Here is a 15,800-nt window from a genome sequence, read left to right on the forward strand (position 1 = left end):
TTCACACCAGCATGGACTATGACAGAGTCATAACAGTGTCTGTTGTTGAGAGACTTCAGTGCGTGTGTGATGTGGCAGATTCTGGCACCTGACAGACAGCTGACCGTGGCCTTTTCCTTATACAGCCTGGTGAGATAGACATCGGTGTGTTTCATAACTGAGTCAGCTATGAATAAGGTGTTTGTTTTTGTGTTGGCATTAGAGGCAAGTTGAGAGGTATGTGTGCAACTTTTGTTTGGTTTATTACTAACTGTCCATGTAATAGCTTCATATATAATAATTGTTAATACCACCGTAAACTACTCTTACAACTTGAGTCTCTAAACTGCTCCCCACACACTATTACTTTGTTCCAAAACTACCTTCATAATAGAAAATAATCTTTGAAATGGCAAAATAAACAATCAGAATATCTAACCAACAACACAGGGGTTCACTAAGGTTCTGTTCTTGGGCCTCTGCTTTACATCCGAGTGACGCCTCCAGGTGCATCTGCAGTTACCTCCTACTGCTCCTCCAAGCGTCAAATATTGCTTGTTCATATTTGCATTAATAATTCCAAAACCATGCCCTGTACAAGGTATCAGAATATTTTATCTTGAAGCATACATGATGGCAAACACAATTGTATTGATATTTGACCTATGTCAATGAGTATTTGTTAGAATTGTAAGGTGATAACTTTATTTTTTAAAGGCTCAAGCCACTCCCACTAGGAGTTAAAGGTGCACAATCAAAATAGCTGTACTGGTGGATCATTAACAATCTCCATAAAGCATCCCAACAAAGCACCCTTATCCAATACGCAGACGATTCGACTTTAATCACATCATCTAACAGTCTCTCCGAACTCCATACCTTAACTCAAAAGGCATTCACATCCATAGAATCATGGCTAAGAGATGCACAACTGCTACTCAATCCCAAAAAAACACATTTTCTACTCTTCTCTTCTAAGCCCATAACTCTTGACTTTAACATAGTCTCACTTAACAATACTGAAGCTGAGCTTGTTAAAGCAGCAAAGCAACTAGGCATTACAACTGATGACAAACTCTCTTTTGAGAACCACATACTCAGCACAGTCAAAAAGACCCACTTCAAGATAGGGAAGCTCTATAGACATAAAATCTTCCTAACTAGATCTACCAAAACAAAACTGGCAAATACTCTACTTCTCCATCCCTACTGTATGGTAGTCCCATTTTCACCAACCTACACACATCATTCATGACCAAATTACAATCCTGCTACTACAAAATAGCAATATAATAACAGCTATGAATAAAAAAATTGTGCTGTGATGTGATTTATATAGATTTAACTTCAGCATTTGACAGGGTCATACACAAAACACTGATCAATAAATTAGTACAACTAGGTATTGATGTACTGTTGATAAGATGGATAGCTGCATGGCTTACAAATAGGACATGGCAAGTATCACACACCAACTGGACAGATGAAATCCTTGGTTACAGTCAAGGTGTCCCACAGGGCTCTGTCCTAGGAACTTACTTGTTTAGATTGTATCTTTCAGACCATACTTTTTCATCTGAGGTGTTCTACAGTCTATATGCTGAGACCTGAAATTGGGTAAACTGATTACCAGTGTTACAGGTAAGGCATGTCTGCAAAATAATGTGACTAAATTGACCATTTGGGCACAGGAGAATAATATGTTGATAAATACATCAAAAACTAAGCACATGAGATTTAGGAGACATAAACTGAAAGGTGAATATTTAATACAGCACATAGTGATTGAAACTGTAGACTCATTTACGGACCTGGGTATATGGGTAGATTCAGCTATGAGTTTTTCTAATCATATCAACCAATTGGCTAATAATAGTTTTAGAACTATAGGTTGTATAAAAAGATTTATAAAGTCTAGGGAATAAAACATAATGAAGTCATTGTTTGTTAGTTACATTAGACCCAAACTTGAGTATGGAATAACAATATGGAAACCCTATAGGAAAACAAGCATGAGTAAAGTGGAAAGAGTACAGCAGAAATATAACAAGGGCATCCGTGGATGTGAAAATCTAAGTTATTATGAAAGACTAAAATATCTGAAATTGTACAGTGTCTCTTACAGATATTTAAAAGGAGATCTTATTCAGGTATATAGGGCATTTAGGGACAGCTACCTCTGGGAATGTTTGGGGTTATCAAAAAGTACTAGAGAATCATCAGATAACCTATGTAGAAGATTCTGTAGGAATGAGAAGTGTACTAATTGGTTCTCTGACAGAGTAGCTGATGCTTGGGACAGACTACCAAATTACATTAAAGAAAGTAGTAGTTTGGATATTTTTAAGAACAGCCTGGACATTTATTATGGGAACAAGTGATGTTATGTAGTCCAATCCCACCTTCATTCTTACCCCTGGGTTCGGAGCCGAACCTTGGCTCCAACTCGGCCATACTCTAGCTTGAAGTCTTCAATTGGCTCGTGGCTAAGAGGTATCCCATCGTGCAACAGGTCTATTCCCCAAATCTTGTTTGCCGCTCGTTAAGCTCAGACATGGTCTCGTTTTTGGCCATAGCTAAGAATATAGTTTTTAAAATTTTTATAAACTTTTGACTTGTTGTTGCTCAAAAAAGCTATTTTCATAGGTGTGTGTGTGTGTGTGTGTGTGTGTGTGTGTGTGTGTGTGTGTGTGTGTGTGTGTGTGTGTGTGTGTGTGTGTGTGTGTGTGTCTGTGTGTGTCTGTGTCTGTGTGTGTCTGTGTCTTTGTCTGTCTGTGTGTGTGTGTGTCTGTGTTTTTCCCAGGCTGTTATGTGTGCCCTTGTCTGGCTGTTTGTGTATCCCATTCATTTCCTTTTCCCCACGGGCTAGGCCCGTTTAAGTTAGAGGACCTAGTCCTCTGCATTGTTTCTGTGTGGTGTTTGGTTTGGTGCTCCATTCTGTCAGAGTTTAGTGTTGTGTCTGGCTAGTGGTGCTTTCCTGCCTTTGTTTCCCCGGGCTAGGCCCATTTAAGTTACAGGACCTAGTCCTCCCTGTTCTTTTCCCGCCAGTTTCTTGGCTGTTTGAGTTAGAGGCTCTGTTTATTGTTAGTTGGGTCTAGTATGTGTATTAATTTGTTCCTTTCAGCATGTCCAAGGGTCCTAAAGAACACAGGCCTTCAGGCTTTAAAAAGTGTGTTGAATGCAGTAATAAAATGTCTTTAACTGATGGGCACTCTGTGTGCATGTACTGCTTGAGGTATTCACCTCCAAGAGTCCTGCTTGTTTTGTCATTCCTTTAGTCCCTGTGTGCTACAGGAGAGGAAGAACAAGCTCATTTTGAAGGGACTGCTTAAACCCTCCTTCAAGGAAGACTTGGCTAAGTCTTCCAGTGCATTACCCTCTCCAGCAAAAAAGGATAAAAAGACTTCCAAGAAGCACTCTCCGGCTCCGTCTGTTTCTTTGGAGCCGTCAGAGAATGTAGCTAGAACAGCTTCTCCTTCTTCGGTTCCATTGCCATCAGTGCCGAAAGAAGGTAGTCTCTTGACTAAGTCCGTGTCGGCTCCCAGCCTTTCGGAGCCGGTCACTGATATTTTGGTTCGGAGCCGGTCTCCAGTTTTTTGACCGGGTTCTCCTTCATGCAAGTCCCCTTCTGTAGGGAGATCCAGATCTCCTACTTTATCTTCCAGGACCCTTTCCGATGAGGACATTGATAGGGTGGTGAAGAAACTGCTTCAGTCATCGGTGTTGGCCAAATTGATTTCGGCTCCCACCCAGTTGGCTCCGGAGCCTATGGCCTCTTCATCCTTTGTTGTTCCTCCTCCGAGCCTTTATTGGCCTTCGGAGTCAGAGTTGTTGGTTCTGTCGGGTGCCAGTAGGTCGGTTCCAGTAGCTTTGCCTGGCCTCTCGGTACCGATTTCCGCTCTGACACTGTCGGCTCTGTCCACGGGGTCGAGATTTCACAGTTCTCCGGTCAGACCTGAGGGAGAGGGATCAGATCAATCTTCCTCGGTTCCGAGCCTTCCTCTCAGTGCTTCGGCTCGAGTGAGCTTGGACCCGACATCTGCTTCGTACTTCATCTCCTCGGCGCCAAGGGCTACCACTGTTTCTCCTACAGTTAGTCGACCTTCGAAGCCGGGGGGATCAGCCTTCGAGGTTATGAGGAGCGTGCTGGCCAGGTCGTCAGCTGCATCCTACGACACCAATACTCTGCCCCCTCCAGCACTGTTGTCAGTTTCAGTTCACACTCTATCTTTGGGCAGCGGAGACCCTAAGCCTCAGGATTCCCCCATGAATGGTCCCCAACTTTCTGACGTTTCCCCAGAGTTTTTGCCTGAGGAGCCTGCCAGAAAGGGATTGTGTAAGAGGAAACACCTTGACTCCCCGGATGAGTCTCTCGCGTTGGACACCGACCTCGAGGAGTCAGAAGGGTCCCCCAAGTCATCTTCTGAAGATACCTCTTTTTCAGATATCCTGGAGGTCTTGAAGCAGAGAGGTGGCTGGCCCTCCAAACCCCCTTCTGATGAGGAGTCGGTGTTCCTGAAGGCTTTCGGGTCTTAACCCTCCACCTCTTGGGTTTCTCCCTTTTTTTATGAGCTATTAGACCTTGTCTGTCGAAAGGTGTGGGAAACTCCTGACACTGTGGAACTGGTCCCAATGAGACCCAATAAGTTTTTGTCTGCCCCCTCTGACAAGGAGTATCTATCTAAAGGCGTTCCCATAGATGCCATGGTGGTGGCATCGGCCACCAAGAAGGAACTTGCTGAAACTTCATCTACTGTCCATCCGCCTAACAAGGAGTCCCGGGCTATGGACAGGTATGGGAAGCATGTTTTTATCTCAGCGGCCTTTACACTGTAGTCACTGAACTACTTGAGGCATTTTATGAGGCTCCAGAGAGAGCTCCTAAAAGAGCTAGGAGATTCTCTACAGGGTAACATTTCTGATGCCGTGGCACAGAAGGTCAGTGCACAGATGTCTACCTTAAATTCCCTTGCCAACTCCTCCATGAGGCTGATCTCATATGCAGCCGATGGAGTGAGTAGGGCTGCGGGTTCCAGAGTCTCTCTTAGGAGACACTCCTGGATGCGCCTGTGCAATTCCGCAGAGGCCTTCAAGTCTGTGTTCACCAATGCCCCATTTGATGGTTCATCGTTGTTCGGAACCAAAGTGAAGGACACTCTCACTAGGTGCGAGCAGGAAGGAAAAACCCTGTCTGCCATGGGAGTCCATTTTTCCATGCCTTCTAGACCTTACCACAAGGGCCAGAAGGGTGAGAAGATGTGGTTCAGGAAGTCGCAGAGGTTTTTTCAGGGTGCACAAAGTTATTCCCCCTCCGGAGGCAGAGGATGGGGTGGAAATTCAGGTAGACACCGCCCTAGAGGCAGAGGAGACCCACGTAATCAGGGGGACCGTGATTCCTTTCATGGTTCTCCCTACCAGTGCTCCTGAAGGGAGGCCCGACTGTGCGTCTCTGGAGCCAGTTGGTCCACCCAGTCAGAGGGATTCCACAACTTTAGAAATAAGAAAGCTGCTTTCAAAGGGAGCCATCCAGCCTGTCCCCACATATCAAGTAGGATTAGGGACTTACTCCAGATTCTTTTGGGTGCCGAAAAGAACAAGGGACCTGAGACCCATCTTGGAATCTCAGCCGAGTGAACCTTCATTTACAAAGGTCCAAGTTATGCATGGTCACCTTACAGTCAATACTCCCTCTGTTAGGGAAAGATGTGTGTATGTGCTCCATCGACCTCAAAGATGCTTACTACCATATCAAGATGGACAGGGCATCGAGAAGTCATTTACACTTCCGGCTGGGAGCCAGTCATTTTCAGTTTCACTCTCTGCCCTTTGGTCTCACCACAGCCTCCCAGGGTGTTCACCAAATGCATGGCAGTGGTAATGGCTCACTTGAGATGTCAGGGATTCCAAGTGTTTCTGTACCTGGACGACTGACTCCTTTCTGCCACCACCAGACATCTACTGTTACAGACCAGGGATGCCACCATTACACTGTGCCAATGGTTAGGAATTACTGTAAATTCTGAAGAATCTGCCTTGTTGCCCTCACAGCGTGTCACATTTATCGGCGCCGAACTAGATTCGGTGCTCATGAGGGTCTTCTTACCAGAGGAGAGAATTCAGGCTCTACAACAGCAGGTCTATGCCTTACTGCCATTGAGGAAGGTCAGGGCAAAAGTGGTCCTCAAGTTATTAGGGACCATAGCTGCCACAATCATGTTAGTTCCCTTGCCAGACTACACATGAGGGTTCTTCAGTGGCTGCTTTTCACCCAGTGGTCACTGCAGCATCTCCCACTCTCCCATTTTATTCTGGTTATGGACACGTTGAAGAGGGATCTTTGCTGGTGGCTTCAGGCTAGCAATCTCAACGTGGGCAAGCCCTTTGTCCCATCTTCTCCAGTTGCCATGGTGACCATGGATGCCTCCCAGATTGGGTGGGGGGGGCATTATCTTGGCAGGACTGTCCAAGGCACGTGGCAGGATCACGAGACCCATTTGCATATCAATGTCTTGGAGATCAGAGCAGTGCTTTTAGCGTTGCAAGCATTTCAGAGCTCTCTCCCGCTAGGGACAATTGCAATCCACTCAGACAACATGTCGATAGTGTGGTACCTGAACAAACAGGGAGGAACCAAATCATACCCCATTGCAGAGAGGCACTTCGAGTTTGGCAATGGGCGGTGTCTTCCCAATGCTTTCTAGTTGCAGCACATATACCGGGGAAGTCCAAAGTGATTGCTGACAGGCTGAGCAGAGCTATCCTAATGCCTCACGGGTGGTCCCTGAACAATTATGTTGCGGAAGAGATATTCCACAGATGGGGTCAGCCTTGCTGCAATCTATTTGCCAGCCCCCTGAATGCCAAATGCAGCAGCAACTTCACCCTTATCCCCCGGAAGGGGAGACACCCAGGGACGCTCTGGCTCATGATTGCCCTCTGGTCTTCTGTATGCCTTTCCACTGTTACCTCTGATATCAAAGGTCATTCGTAAAGCACAGTCTTTGGGGAGCAAAATTATCCTCATTTCCTCACACTGGCCTCATCAGATTTGGTTTCCCTTCCTTCAGCCCTATCTAATGGACAAGCCCTGGATTCTGGACCCAGTTCCAGATCTGCTGACTCATATGTCAGGACAGTTCCATCCCTCCGTCCAGACCCTCAGATTGACAGCTTGGCTGCTCCAGTTCCATCCTTAGTCAGACTTCATGATTTTTCCCTGGAAGTGGTCCATATTCTATCATCTTCCCACAAGCCTTCTACCAGGAAGATTTATTCCAGTAAACGGAAGAGGTTTTCTATTTTGTCCTTTGAGAGACATATTGATCCTTATACAGTGCCTATTTTGGCAATACTGGAATTTCTTTCTCAACTGTTTAGTCAGGGTTCAGCTGTGGCAACCATTAAAGTGCAATTGGCAACAATTTCTACCTTTCATGTTGCTAATGAGCTCAGCCTTATGGCTCATAGGCTTTGTAGGGCATTTATGAGAGGGACATTGTTACTCCGACCTCTAGTCTTTGATCCAGTGATGCCATGGGACCTCAATTTTGTACTACAGAAGCTCACCTCAACTCTCTTTGAGCCTGCAGCTACGTGTGACATTCAATTCTTGTCATGGAAGACAGTATTCTTGGTAGCCATAACTTCAGCTAGGTGGGTCTCTGAACATTAAAGCATTATCGATTAGGCTACCTTATTTGGTGTTTCACAAAGATAGGGTCTCCTTAAGAACCAACCCTTCTTTTGTTCCAATGGTTGCCTCTGCTGTCAATATCAACCAATCTATTGAGTTGCCTGTGTTTTTAACTGAATTCTCCAAGGCAGAATTTAAGTTTCATCAGCTGGTTGTTCACAGACAATTCCGTTTTTATTTTACATAGGACAAAAGATTTCAGAAAATCAGATCAAATGTTTGTCTCGTTTTCAGACACTAGACCTGGGGTTCTGGTTTCTAAGGTAACCTTGTCTCGCTGGATCTCCGATTGCATCTCATTTATTTATGCTTCCAATGGCAAATAATTACCCTTTAAAGTGAAGGCTCATTCTACGTGTTCTGTGGCTACTTCAACTGCGTTTCAGGCTAGGATGTCTATGGATGATATTTGTGCTGCAGCAACATGGGCTTCACCTCATACTTTATTAGTAACTACAAATTAGATCTGGTCTCTAGAGGCAAATCATCCTTTGGTTCCATGGTGCTCAAGAGTATTTTTCACTGAGCCACTCAAGATCAAGGTGTTGGGACGCTGTCCCACGGGTAAGAATGAAGGCGAGATTGGACTACATAACATCAAGAAGTTATGTACTCATTATAATGTTCTATGTATGTAGTCCATTTCGCCTTACATTCTTACTAACGCTCCCTCTTCCCCCTCCTGGAGGACCTGGAGATATTGTCTCTAGGTATCAGTAGTCCTTTCTGTTGGGGTTCTTCTTCTTCTCAGTGTGTATGTGTGTGAGCCTGCAGCAAACAAGATCTGGGGAATAGACCTGTTGCATGATGGGATACCTCTCAGCCACGAGCCAATTGAAGACTTCGAGCTAGAGTATGGCCGAGTCGGAGCCGAGGTTTTGCTCCAAACCCACGGGTAAGAATGTAAGGTGAGATGGACTACATACATCGAACATTATGGTGAGTATATAACTTCTTGTTTTGGCATATTAGCAAGCTAGAAGGGCTTTAATGCCCGTGCTTGAAACATTTGTATGTATGTATGTACAAAATAGCAAAATGTGCCACCAATATGCCAACTCACACACATCACTGCCTAGCCATTAAAACATTAAATTGGCTTGAATTCCCCCATTACCTATATTACACCCAACTCTCTCTTACTCACAAACTAATATATAACCCACACTACTGCCTTTCTGTACAAGGTATGGTGCATACATATACTCCAGCCCGAAGTCTTAGGTCTTCTGATAAATTACTACCAACCGTAACTAAACCCAACAAGAGAGCTGGTGAATGCCTTTATTCCCATACAGTAGCCAAACTCTGGAATGCTTTGCCACCCTCAATCACTCAACTAGAAACTACAAAAACTTTTAAGTTAGCATTAAAATAACATTATCTCAACAACCTTACATGTACCTGTAATCTTTTGAACAAACCTCCTTAAAAACTTAGTTTATCCAGCACACGCACACAGTTGACTCACAAACCATGACATGCAGAATGGCAACTACCTTTCTGTGCTGTACAATTTATAAAAGTGGAGTAGATAGAATTTGACTGACTCCATACTTACTGTTTTGTTAAAAACTGTATTTTGCCTCAATATTGTAATCTGTTGTCTATATAAAAAATCTTTATAAACTGTTTTAAGTTTTTACTAACTTTGTTTTAAAGAGACACTGTATCTTTTGAAGCTTTTCTCCTCAGGCCTCCACTGAAAATGGATCTTTGATCCAGTGGATATTCCCGGTCAACAAATGTAAATAAATAAATAATAATAATGCTGCATCTTTAACTCTGTATTTATGCCAAATATCATGAAAAGTGACGTGCACTGGAGGAGGTAGCAGCACAAGAGTTTGATGCACAGATCAGAAATTTATAGCTACTCCTTTGCATAAAGGATGGACTTTAGGGGTGGTAATAAGAGACAAGGAAATGGCACATGGAAGAGAACTGGTTAAGGTGTAAGAGAGAGAGAGAGAGAGAGGGGTGAAAGCAAAGCACCAAAAGTAAACTTTCAAGCCCTGAAGATGGAAGGAAAAAATCTAGACTGTATTAGATGGATCTAGGAAAGGAAAGGGTATTTATGTTATTGTCTATGGGTTGAGGTTAAGGATCATTAAATCTGAGATATGCTAGATACCTGTGTTTCACACTGGCCAGGAAAGGAAACAGGGATCATACACATCTTGATTATTGTAGAATGGACTACAACAGATTTGGTGTGGTGGGACTGCAAGAACTGGTTGCTAGAAAAGTGCCAGAACAACAGAGTACAGCATGTATGATAAACCTTAAAAAGCGCTCACCGAAAGAATGGAAAAGGCTTAAAATGATTATTGAGGCACTAAGTAAACAGATGCCAGTCTGGTTCACTGGACATGTGAGGACAGCCGTAAGTGCCAAGGAAAGTAGAATTAAAAATTGGCAGGGTAAGGGGTGAGATCATTTTTAGAGTTATAAATTCACTAGTAAGAGGACATTGAAGTATATCAAGAAAGTAAACAGGAAAAGAGTCAGCAAAATTAACAGTTATATTGAAATTGTGGTGTGATGGCAAATGGGAGAGCCTGAAGAGGAGCCTCCTTTGTTTATATAGACATTTAACGTGTGACCTATGCCTTTTCTATAATGCATCATACTGTCTGGTGCAGTGTGGTATCCTGCACATTCACAAAACAAATGGCACCATGAACACCCATTTGAAAGAGTTAAACATGTATTACAATGTAAACAGAACCTGTTAGTAGGATACATACCTCTGTTAGAAAATTTCCCCTGTGTAATAGACTTTCCTTTTAAATGAAGCAAAGTAGTTCCTTGACACTGTTCAAACACACTAAAGATGAGTGAATGGGAAACTGTAAATTCACCCCACGTCAGACCCCTTCATCCAGGTGCAGTAAGTTGTGAAATGTACACATCGTAAACTGTAGTAACTGGTGGGATGTGTAATAGCTAGGCTGCAAATGACATATCCAGTCAGTGGCCTAGTAAGGACCTATGAACCTATAAAAATAGGAGAATGGTCCTGAGGTACACTCTGTAAAGCAGTAAGGTGTGCAGGAAGACTGTCTTCTTCAGGTGCATAGCGGAAAGGACGAAGGTGGGGAAAAACTGAGCTAAGCTGAAAAGGGTGACCAGAAAAGGTGCAACAGGAACAGACAAGGTTGGAAAGATGAGGATATAATAGTAGATATGGCACTTGTATGGGGTCTAAAGGAAGGCAAGGCACAGAAACCAGAGAAGATTCTGTTGAGGATCCTAAAATGATCTGCAGGAGGTTGTTGAGATATCTGCCAGACCTTTTAAACAGATCTCTTAGCTAGTGGTGGTGCCAGGAAACTATATGCAAAAGTCTTTGGTTGACCATGTGCCATGTCTAAACAAGGAGCAGCCCAGCCTGCTAAAGTCTATTATGTGTGACGCAGAGCAGTGGAAACAGTTACAAAGTTAAAAGTAATTTAAAGTTCCTCGGCAGAATGGACTACTCATTGAGTTTCACTATGGATTCAGAGCTGATGAATCCTTTTAGACTAATCCAGTCCACTTCCCTTTGGAGGTGGCCTTGTGGATGTGATGCATTTTGATTTCAGCAAACATTTGATTCAGTCTTGTACCACAGACTCTTAGCAAAGTGAGATGGGGAGGAATGGGTGAAAAATTGTATGGATGGGTTGAGCAGTGGGCATCAGAAAGCAGAGGGTGATTGAGGTAAGTGTGGTTACATGTGATGTCTTATGGGTTTGATAATGCACCCTACCTTGTTTAATATGTTTATGCCTGTCCTCCCACAGGGCATAGTAAATTGTGTCATTGTGCAGATTATACCAGGTTGAGGTATGATGTGGAATGTGGAGAAAGCAAATCTGAAGACTAATTTAAAAATTTTGATGACTTGATCTGAAGTGTAGCAGCTTCACTGCTTACTTCATTCCATTCAAGTTTGAAGTCTGTCTACCTCCATACAAGTTAGTCACCACACAAAACACAGTGGAACTCCCCAAAACATTGTACAAACCTACACTCATCCTTTTCATTCTACTAATCAGAAGCAGTACTGTGATCTGTTCTTACCCCAGCAATTTTGTCTGTTAATAAATGTGCAATACATCTGTAATAAACTAGAACCAGGTTGATGCTTTGTTTAAACTGCAGAATCCAGACATATACTAGCTGTTACTGAATTCTGGATCAGAAAAGACAACCCACAACTTCCTTACATTATAATTGCTTTCTAGATTCTAGACCCAACCCAAAAAACAGTGGCAGAACCCTCCTGCTCTGTAAAACTCAAGTAAATGTCCAGCTCCTAGCCCAAACAAACAGTGCCTGCCACTGTTCCTAAATGCCTGATTCAACAAATTGTCACACAAAAAAAAAATGCACCCCTTAGTAGCCTACCTTCCTTCTCCTCCTTCCACACTTGGTAATTCCAAACACTAGTTCAAGAAATTAAAACCCATCTAGGAAACAAAAACAATTACATTCTCTTAGGTGACTTCAGTTTAAATGGGCTTCACTCCGTCCAGTATGACAGCAACAAAATTCTGCTCGAATTTCAACATTAAACAACCACTGGAACAGCTCACATGAGCTAACCTTTTCATCAGCAGTCATGCTCTTCTACATCTAATCATCACAAGCAATGCCATTCTGTTCTCTGGCATTCTTCACAACACAAACCCTCACAAGAAAAAAATCCCAACAAATCAATCTCATTTGACGTAAGATAGCCTCAAACATAAAAAAATTGTAAAGAAGCCCTCTCCAACACAGACTGAACTTTCATATTAAACCTAAACAACCCTAACCTTGCTGCAGAAGCTCTCATCAGTTCGCTTACATCCTTTCAGGCCAGATTCTTCCGTATAATTTCTTGAATGTACAAACCAAAAAAGAAATGATTGACTGACTCATGAACTGAAATCCCTTTTAAAACTTTGAGATGATGCTTGGCAGGCATGGAAAAAATAACTTCTCCCCAAACAACAGGCAACAATATATCCAACTCAGAAAGCTCACAAAACAAACCCTATACAGCAACAGAAAACCCAGCCTACAATGACATTTCAGAAATCCTTAGCAATTCACCAAAACAGTTCTGGAAAGAAATGAATTGTTTTACTGGAATGGATAGTCAAATCAACCCACCAACAGCAACACCCATTTTCCCTGTGTTTGCCTTTCTCTCTAAATTCTCTAACCTACCCACCCTCTCATAACACTCTCATTGACCCCCATCCCCCCAGAGCAACATGTTTATATTCCTCAGTTTTAACATAAGTCCAAACAAGAAACTTAGAACCTCTTCTGCAACAAATAAAACCTGATAGCCCACCAGGCACAGATGGCCTATATCCCTGGTTCATATAACACTGCAAGGGACTTCCTCACAACTCCTCTCCAACATTTCTTTAGTCTCTGCTTGACATGCCAAATATATGAAAAATACACATTATCAGCCACATCCCAAAGCAATCTAAGCCCCACCAAAACTTCAAAATACAGATTAATCTCTGTCCACCACACTCTAGGAAAATTACTTGAAAAAAACTATCTGTGTTCATCTCATGCAAAACATCATTACATACAAGCTTCTCTCCCTCAAACAATGCAGGTTCTGAAGTGGGCAGAGCAAACACACAGTGCTGTAGACCCTAACTTATGAAATACTACTAGTTGTGGAGAGAGGCCAGTTCACTGGCATCATCTTTATCAACTTTACAAAAGCTTTCACCCTCGTTGGCCACAGTATTCTCCTCCAATACCTACTATAAACAGAAATAATCCTGCATTCCCTATCTTGCTTTCAGAAGTACCTCATTTATCACCACTTTGTCATCAAAATTCATACCTTCAGTTTCCAGTCGGTTAGTCTTAAAAAAGGAGTAGCACAAGGTTCCATACTTGCTCCTCTACTGTTTTCCATCTTTATAAGCAAACTTCCCTTGACCTACCTCATTTCTCTCGGTCACTCCATGCAGATGACATGGAGCTGTTTTGCACAAAGAAGTCCATAGCTGACCTCCAGAAAGACCTGCAGGCAGAATTCATGGTCCTAATCCACTGGATCAAGCAAAAACCTCCTGCTTAACTCCTACAAAACCAAAACTATGAATTTTGGAACCAAGTAAAAACTTAAAAAACACAACACTTTGCTTATATATGACTACAGCAACATTGCATAGAAAACACTACCTTTTTAAACCACGTGGCATTTGTCTTAACCCCTATCTTAATGTTTTCCTCCATTTAAACTACACAAGGAAAATTATTAACTCTGCCCTATTATGGGCCAGAAACCTCCAGAACAGTAACAGGCAAAGGTATTCTACTCCCCCAACTTGAATACAGCCTCCCCATCATAGCTTCAGCAACAACACATTCCGCATACATTCAAACAATAACCAATAAAATTTGAGGATTTACTACTCAATCCCCTAAAATGAACACCACTGCAAAATGCTGGGGGGGGGGGCAAAATGTCTCCATATTCAGTAAAATTATACTTTTTTCTAGGTTCCCAGCTATTCAGTCTCCTAGTCAACCAGATCTTCACTCCCTTAACAGCTAAACTAATGAGACTGCCTTCCACTTACAGCCTGAGGAATCCACAAACACTGCCTCAACACTGCATCCTCTCACCTCCAAAACTAACCTCATTCGTACATATCACTGGTTCTCTATACTAGGTCCAAAACTTTGGAAAGTGTTTCCCACAAATAAAAGACACCTTACCTTACCCTAAGTTTGTGACTTCGCTAAAGACCCACCTCTTCTCATCAGCCAGATGTCATTGCCACTCATTCAGCCATATTACCTAACATGAGCTACACCACTTTTTCTTTCCCCTTCTAGTAAGGCTCTTACTATCCCTCATATGACACATTCTGTTGCACTAGTCTACACTTATCACTCACATAATCTTTTGGTTAACATAACTTTTCCATCCAACTATTCACAAACTTGTCAGTGTCCTTCACTCCACTCTCAACTATCCTGTTATTTCCACTTAGACAACACACAGCTGTAATTATCACACACAAAAAAATCTTTAAGAATGTGACATTTGGATATGTGAATGTATATTTGGAAGTCTGTTGAAAGTCTCAAGATCATAATTGTGACTGTTATTACAAGGAAAATTTAAGTGCAGATAGGGGAAATGTGCATTAATTCTAAAATTGCACTATCTTGGCCCCTTGGCTTAGGCACAAAGTTAGTAGATCTAAAAAGCAGGAGTTTATGGGACACAGCTCCCCCATCATTGGTGGGGTGAAATGCTTTAAGAGTTTTAGAGTTCATTGTTGTTTTGTCAGCACTTGAATTTTTAAAATGTCTGGGCTTAGTATAGAGTCTTGCACATCTAGAATGGAGCCTCATAAGAAGCAGATGTACGCAATACACTAAGGCCAGAGTAACACACTATGCATGCTATGGCCCAAAGTTTGAAGGGATGTGAACAATAAACATGTTGGAAAAAGTCGGCGCAGCTGGTAAGTAACAGTTGCTCACCTCTGTCTGAGAATAAAATATGATAGCAAGTAATTACTCCTTTAAAAGGAGAGACACTTCCACAGGGTGACATAGAGCAGTAAACCAGGTAGGATAGTGGAAAGAATCTGTCATTGTGAGTCATAATTTCAAGCATATGGAAAGGGGCAGAACAAATATATGTTCCCTTTTGGATACGGTAAGGTTTGATTGTTTCTTTTGGAAAGCATGACTATGCTTAAAATAGCCACATTGGATAGTTAGCCTAATTACCTGTGAAATTCCAAGTTTCGTAATTCCAGAGGATTGACATAATTTCCTTGTAGGATGGGTTCTGTAAATGAAAAAAATATATATTAGAAATAGTCAAGTTTTGTCAGTTCTTATTTTTGTCATGTTATTTTAATGCTTCTTGTTTTCTTTTCCTAGAAATACCATTTCACAGCTGCATTTAATACTACAATGGTCCATTCTTTACCAGCAGTTTTGAATCTTCTAAGTAATTCTATTCTTACCAGCCTAAACTCATCTGGAATTATTGAAGTTTGGAGCAAACCATTCATTGATGTAAGTGGAATACATCATATACATAAGCTGTAAACATAGCTTTGGGTATTAAATAATTCAACTAAGTATGATT

At 42.2% G+C, this 15,800-nt stretch overlaps 1 protein-coding gene across 2 annotated transcripts in view; it reads left to right on the forward strand.

Moving 5' to 3' along the window:
* Window positions 1-15,800, forward strand: part of LOC122813052 (cholesterol transporter ABCA5-like) — a 2,390,735-nt gene that overhangs the window by 1,592,431 nt on the left and 782,504 nt on the right. For both annotated transcript variants that reach the window (XM_044085171.1, XM_044085172.1), the window contains exon 22: window positions 15,590-15,727. In XM_044085171.1, the coding sequence (XP_043941106.1) occupies window positions 15,590-15,727 (138 nt within the window). The remainder of the gene's footprint in view (window positions 1-15,589; window positions 15,728-15,800) is intronic.

This window comes from Protopterus annectens, chromosome 10.part0, assembly GCF_019279795.1.
Source record: "Protopterus annectens isolate FY-2018-M chromosome 10.part0, PAN1.0, whole genome shotgun sequence".
Classification (NCBI taxonomy): domain Eukaryota; kingdom Metazoa; phylum Chordata; order Ceratodontiformes; family Protopteridae; genus Protopterus; species Protopterus annectens.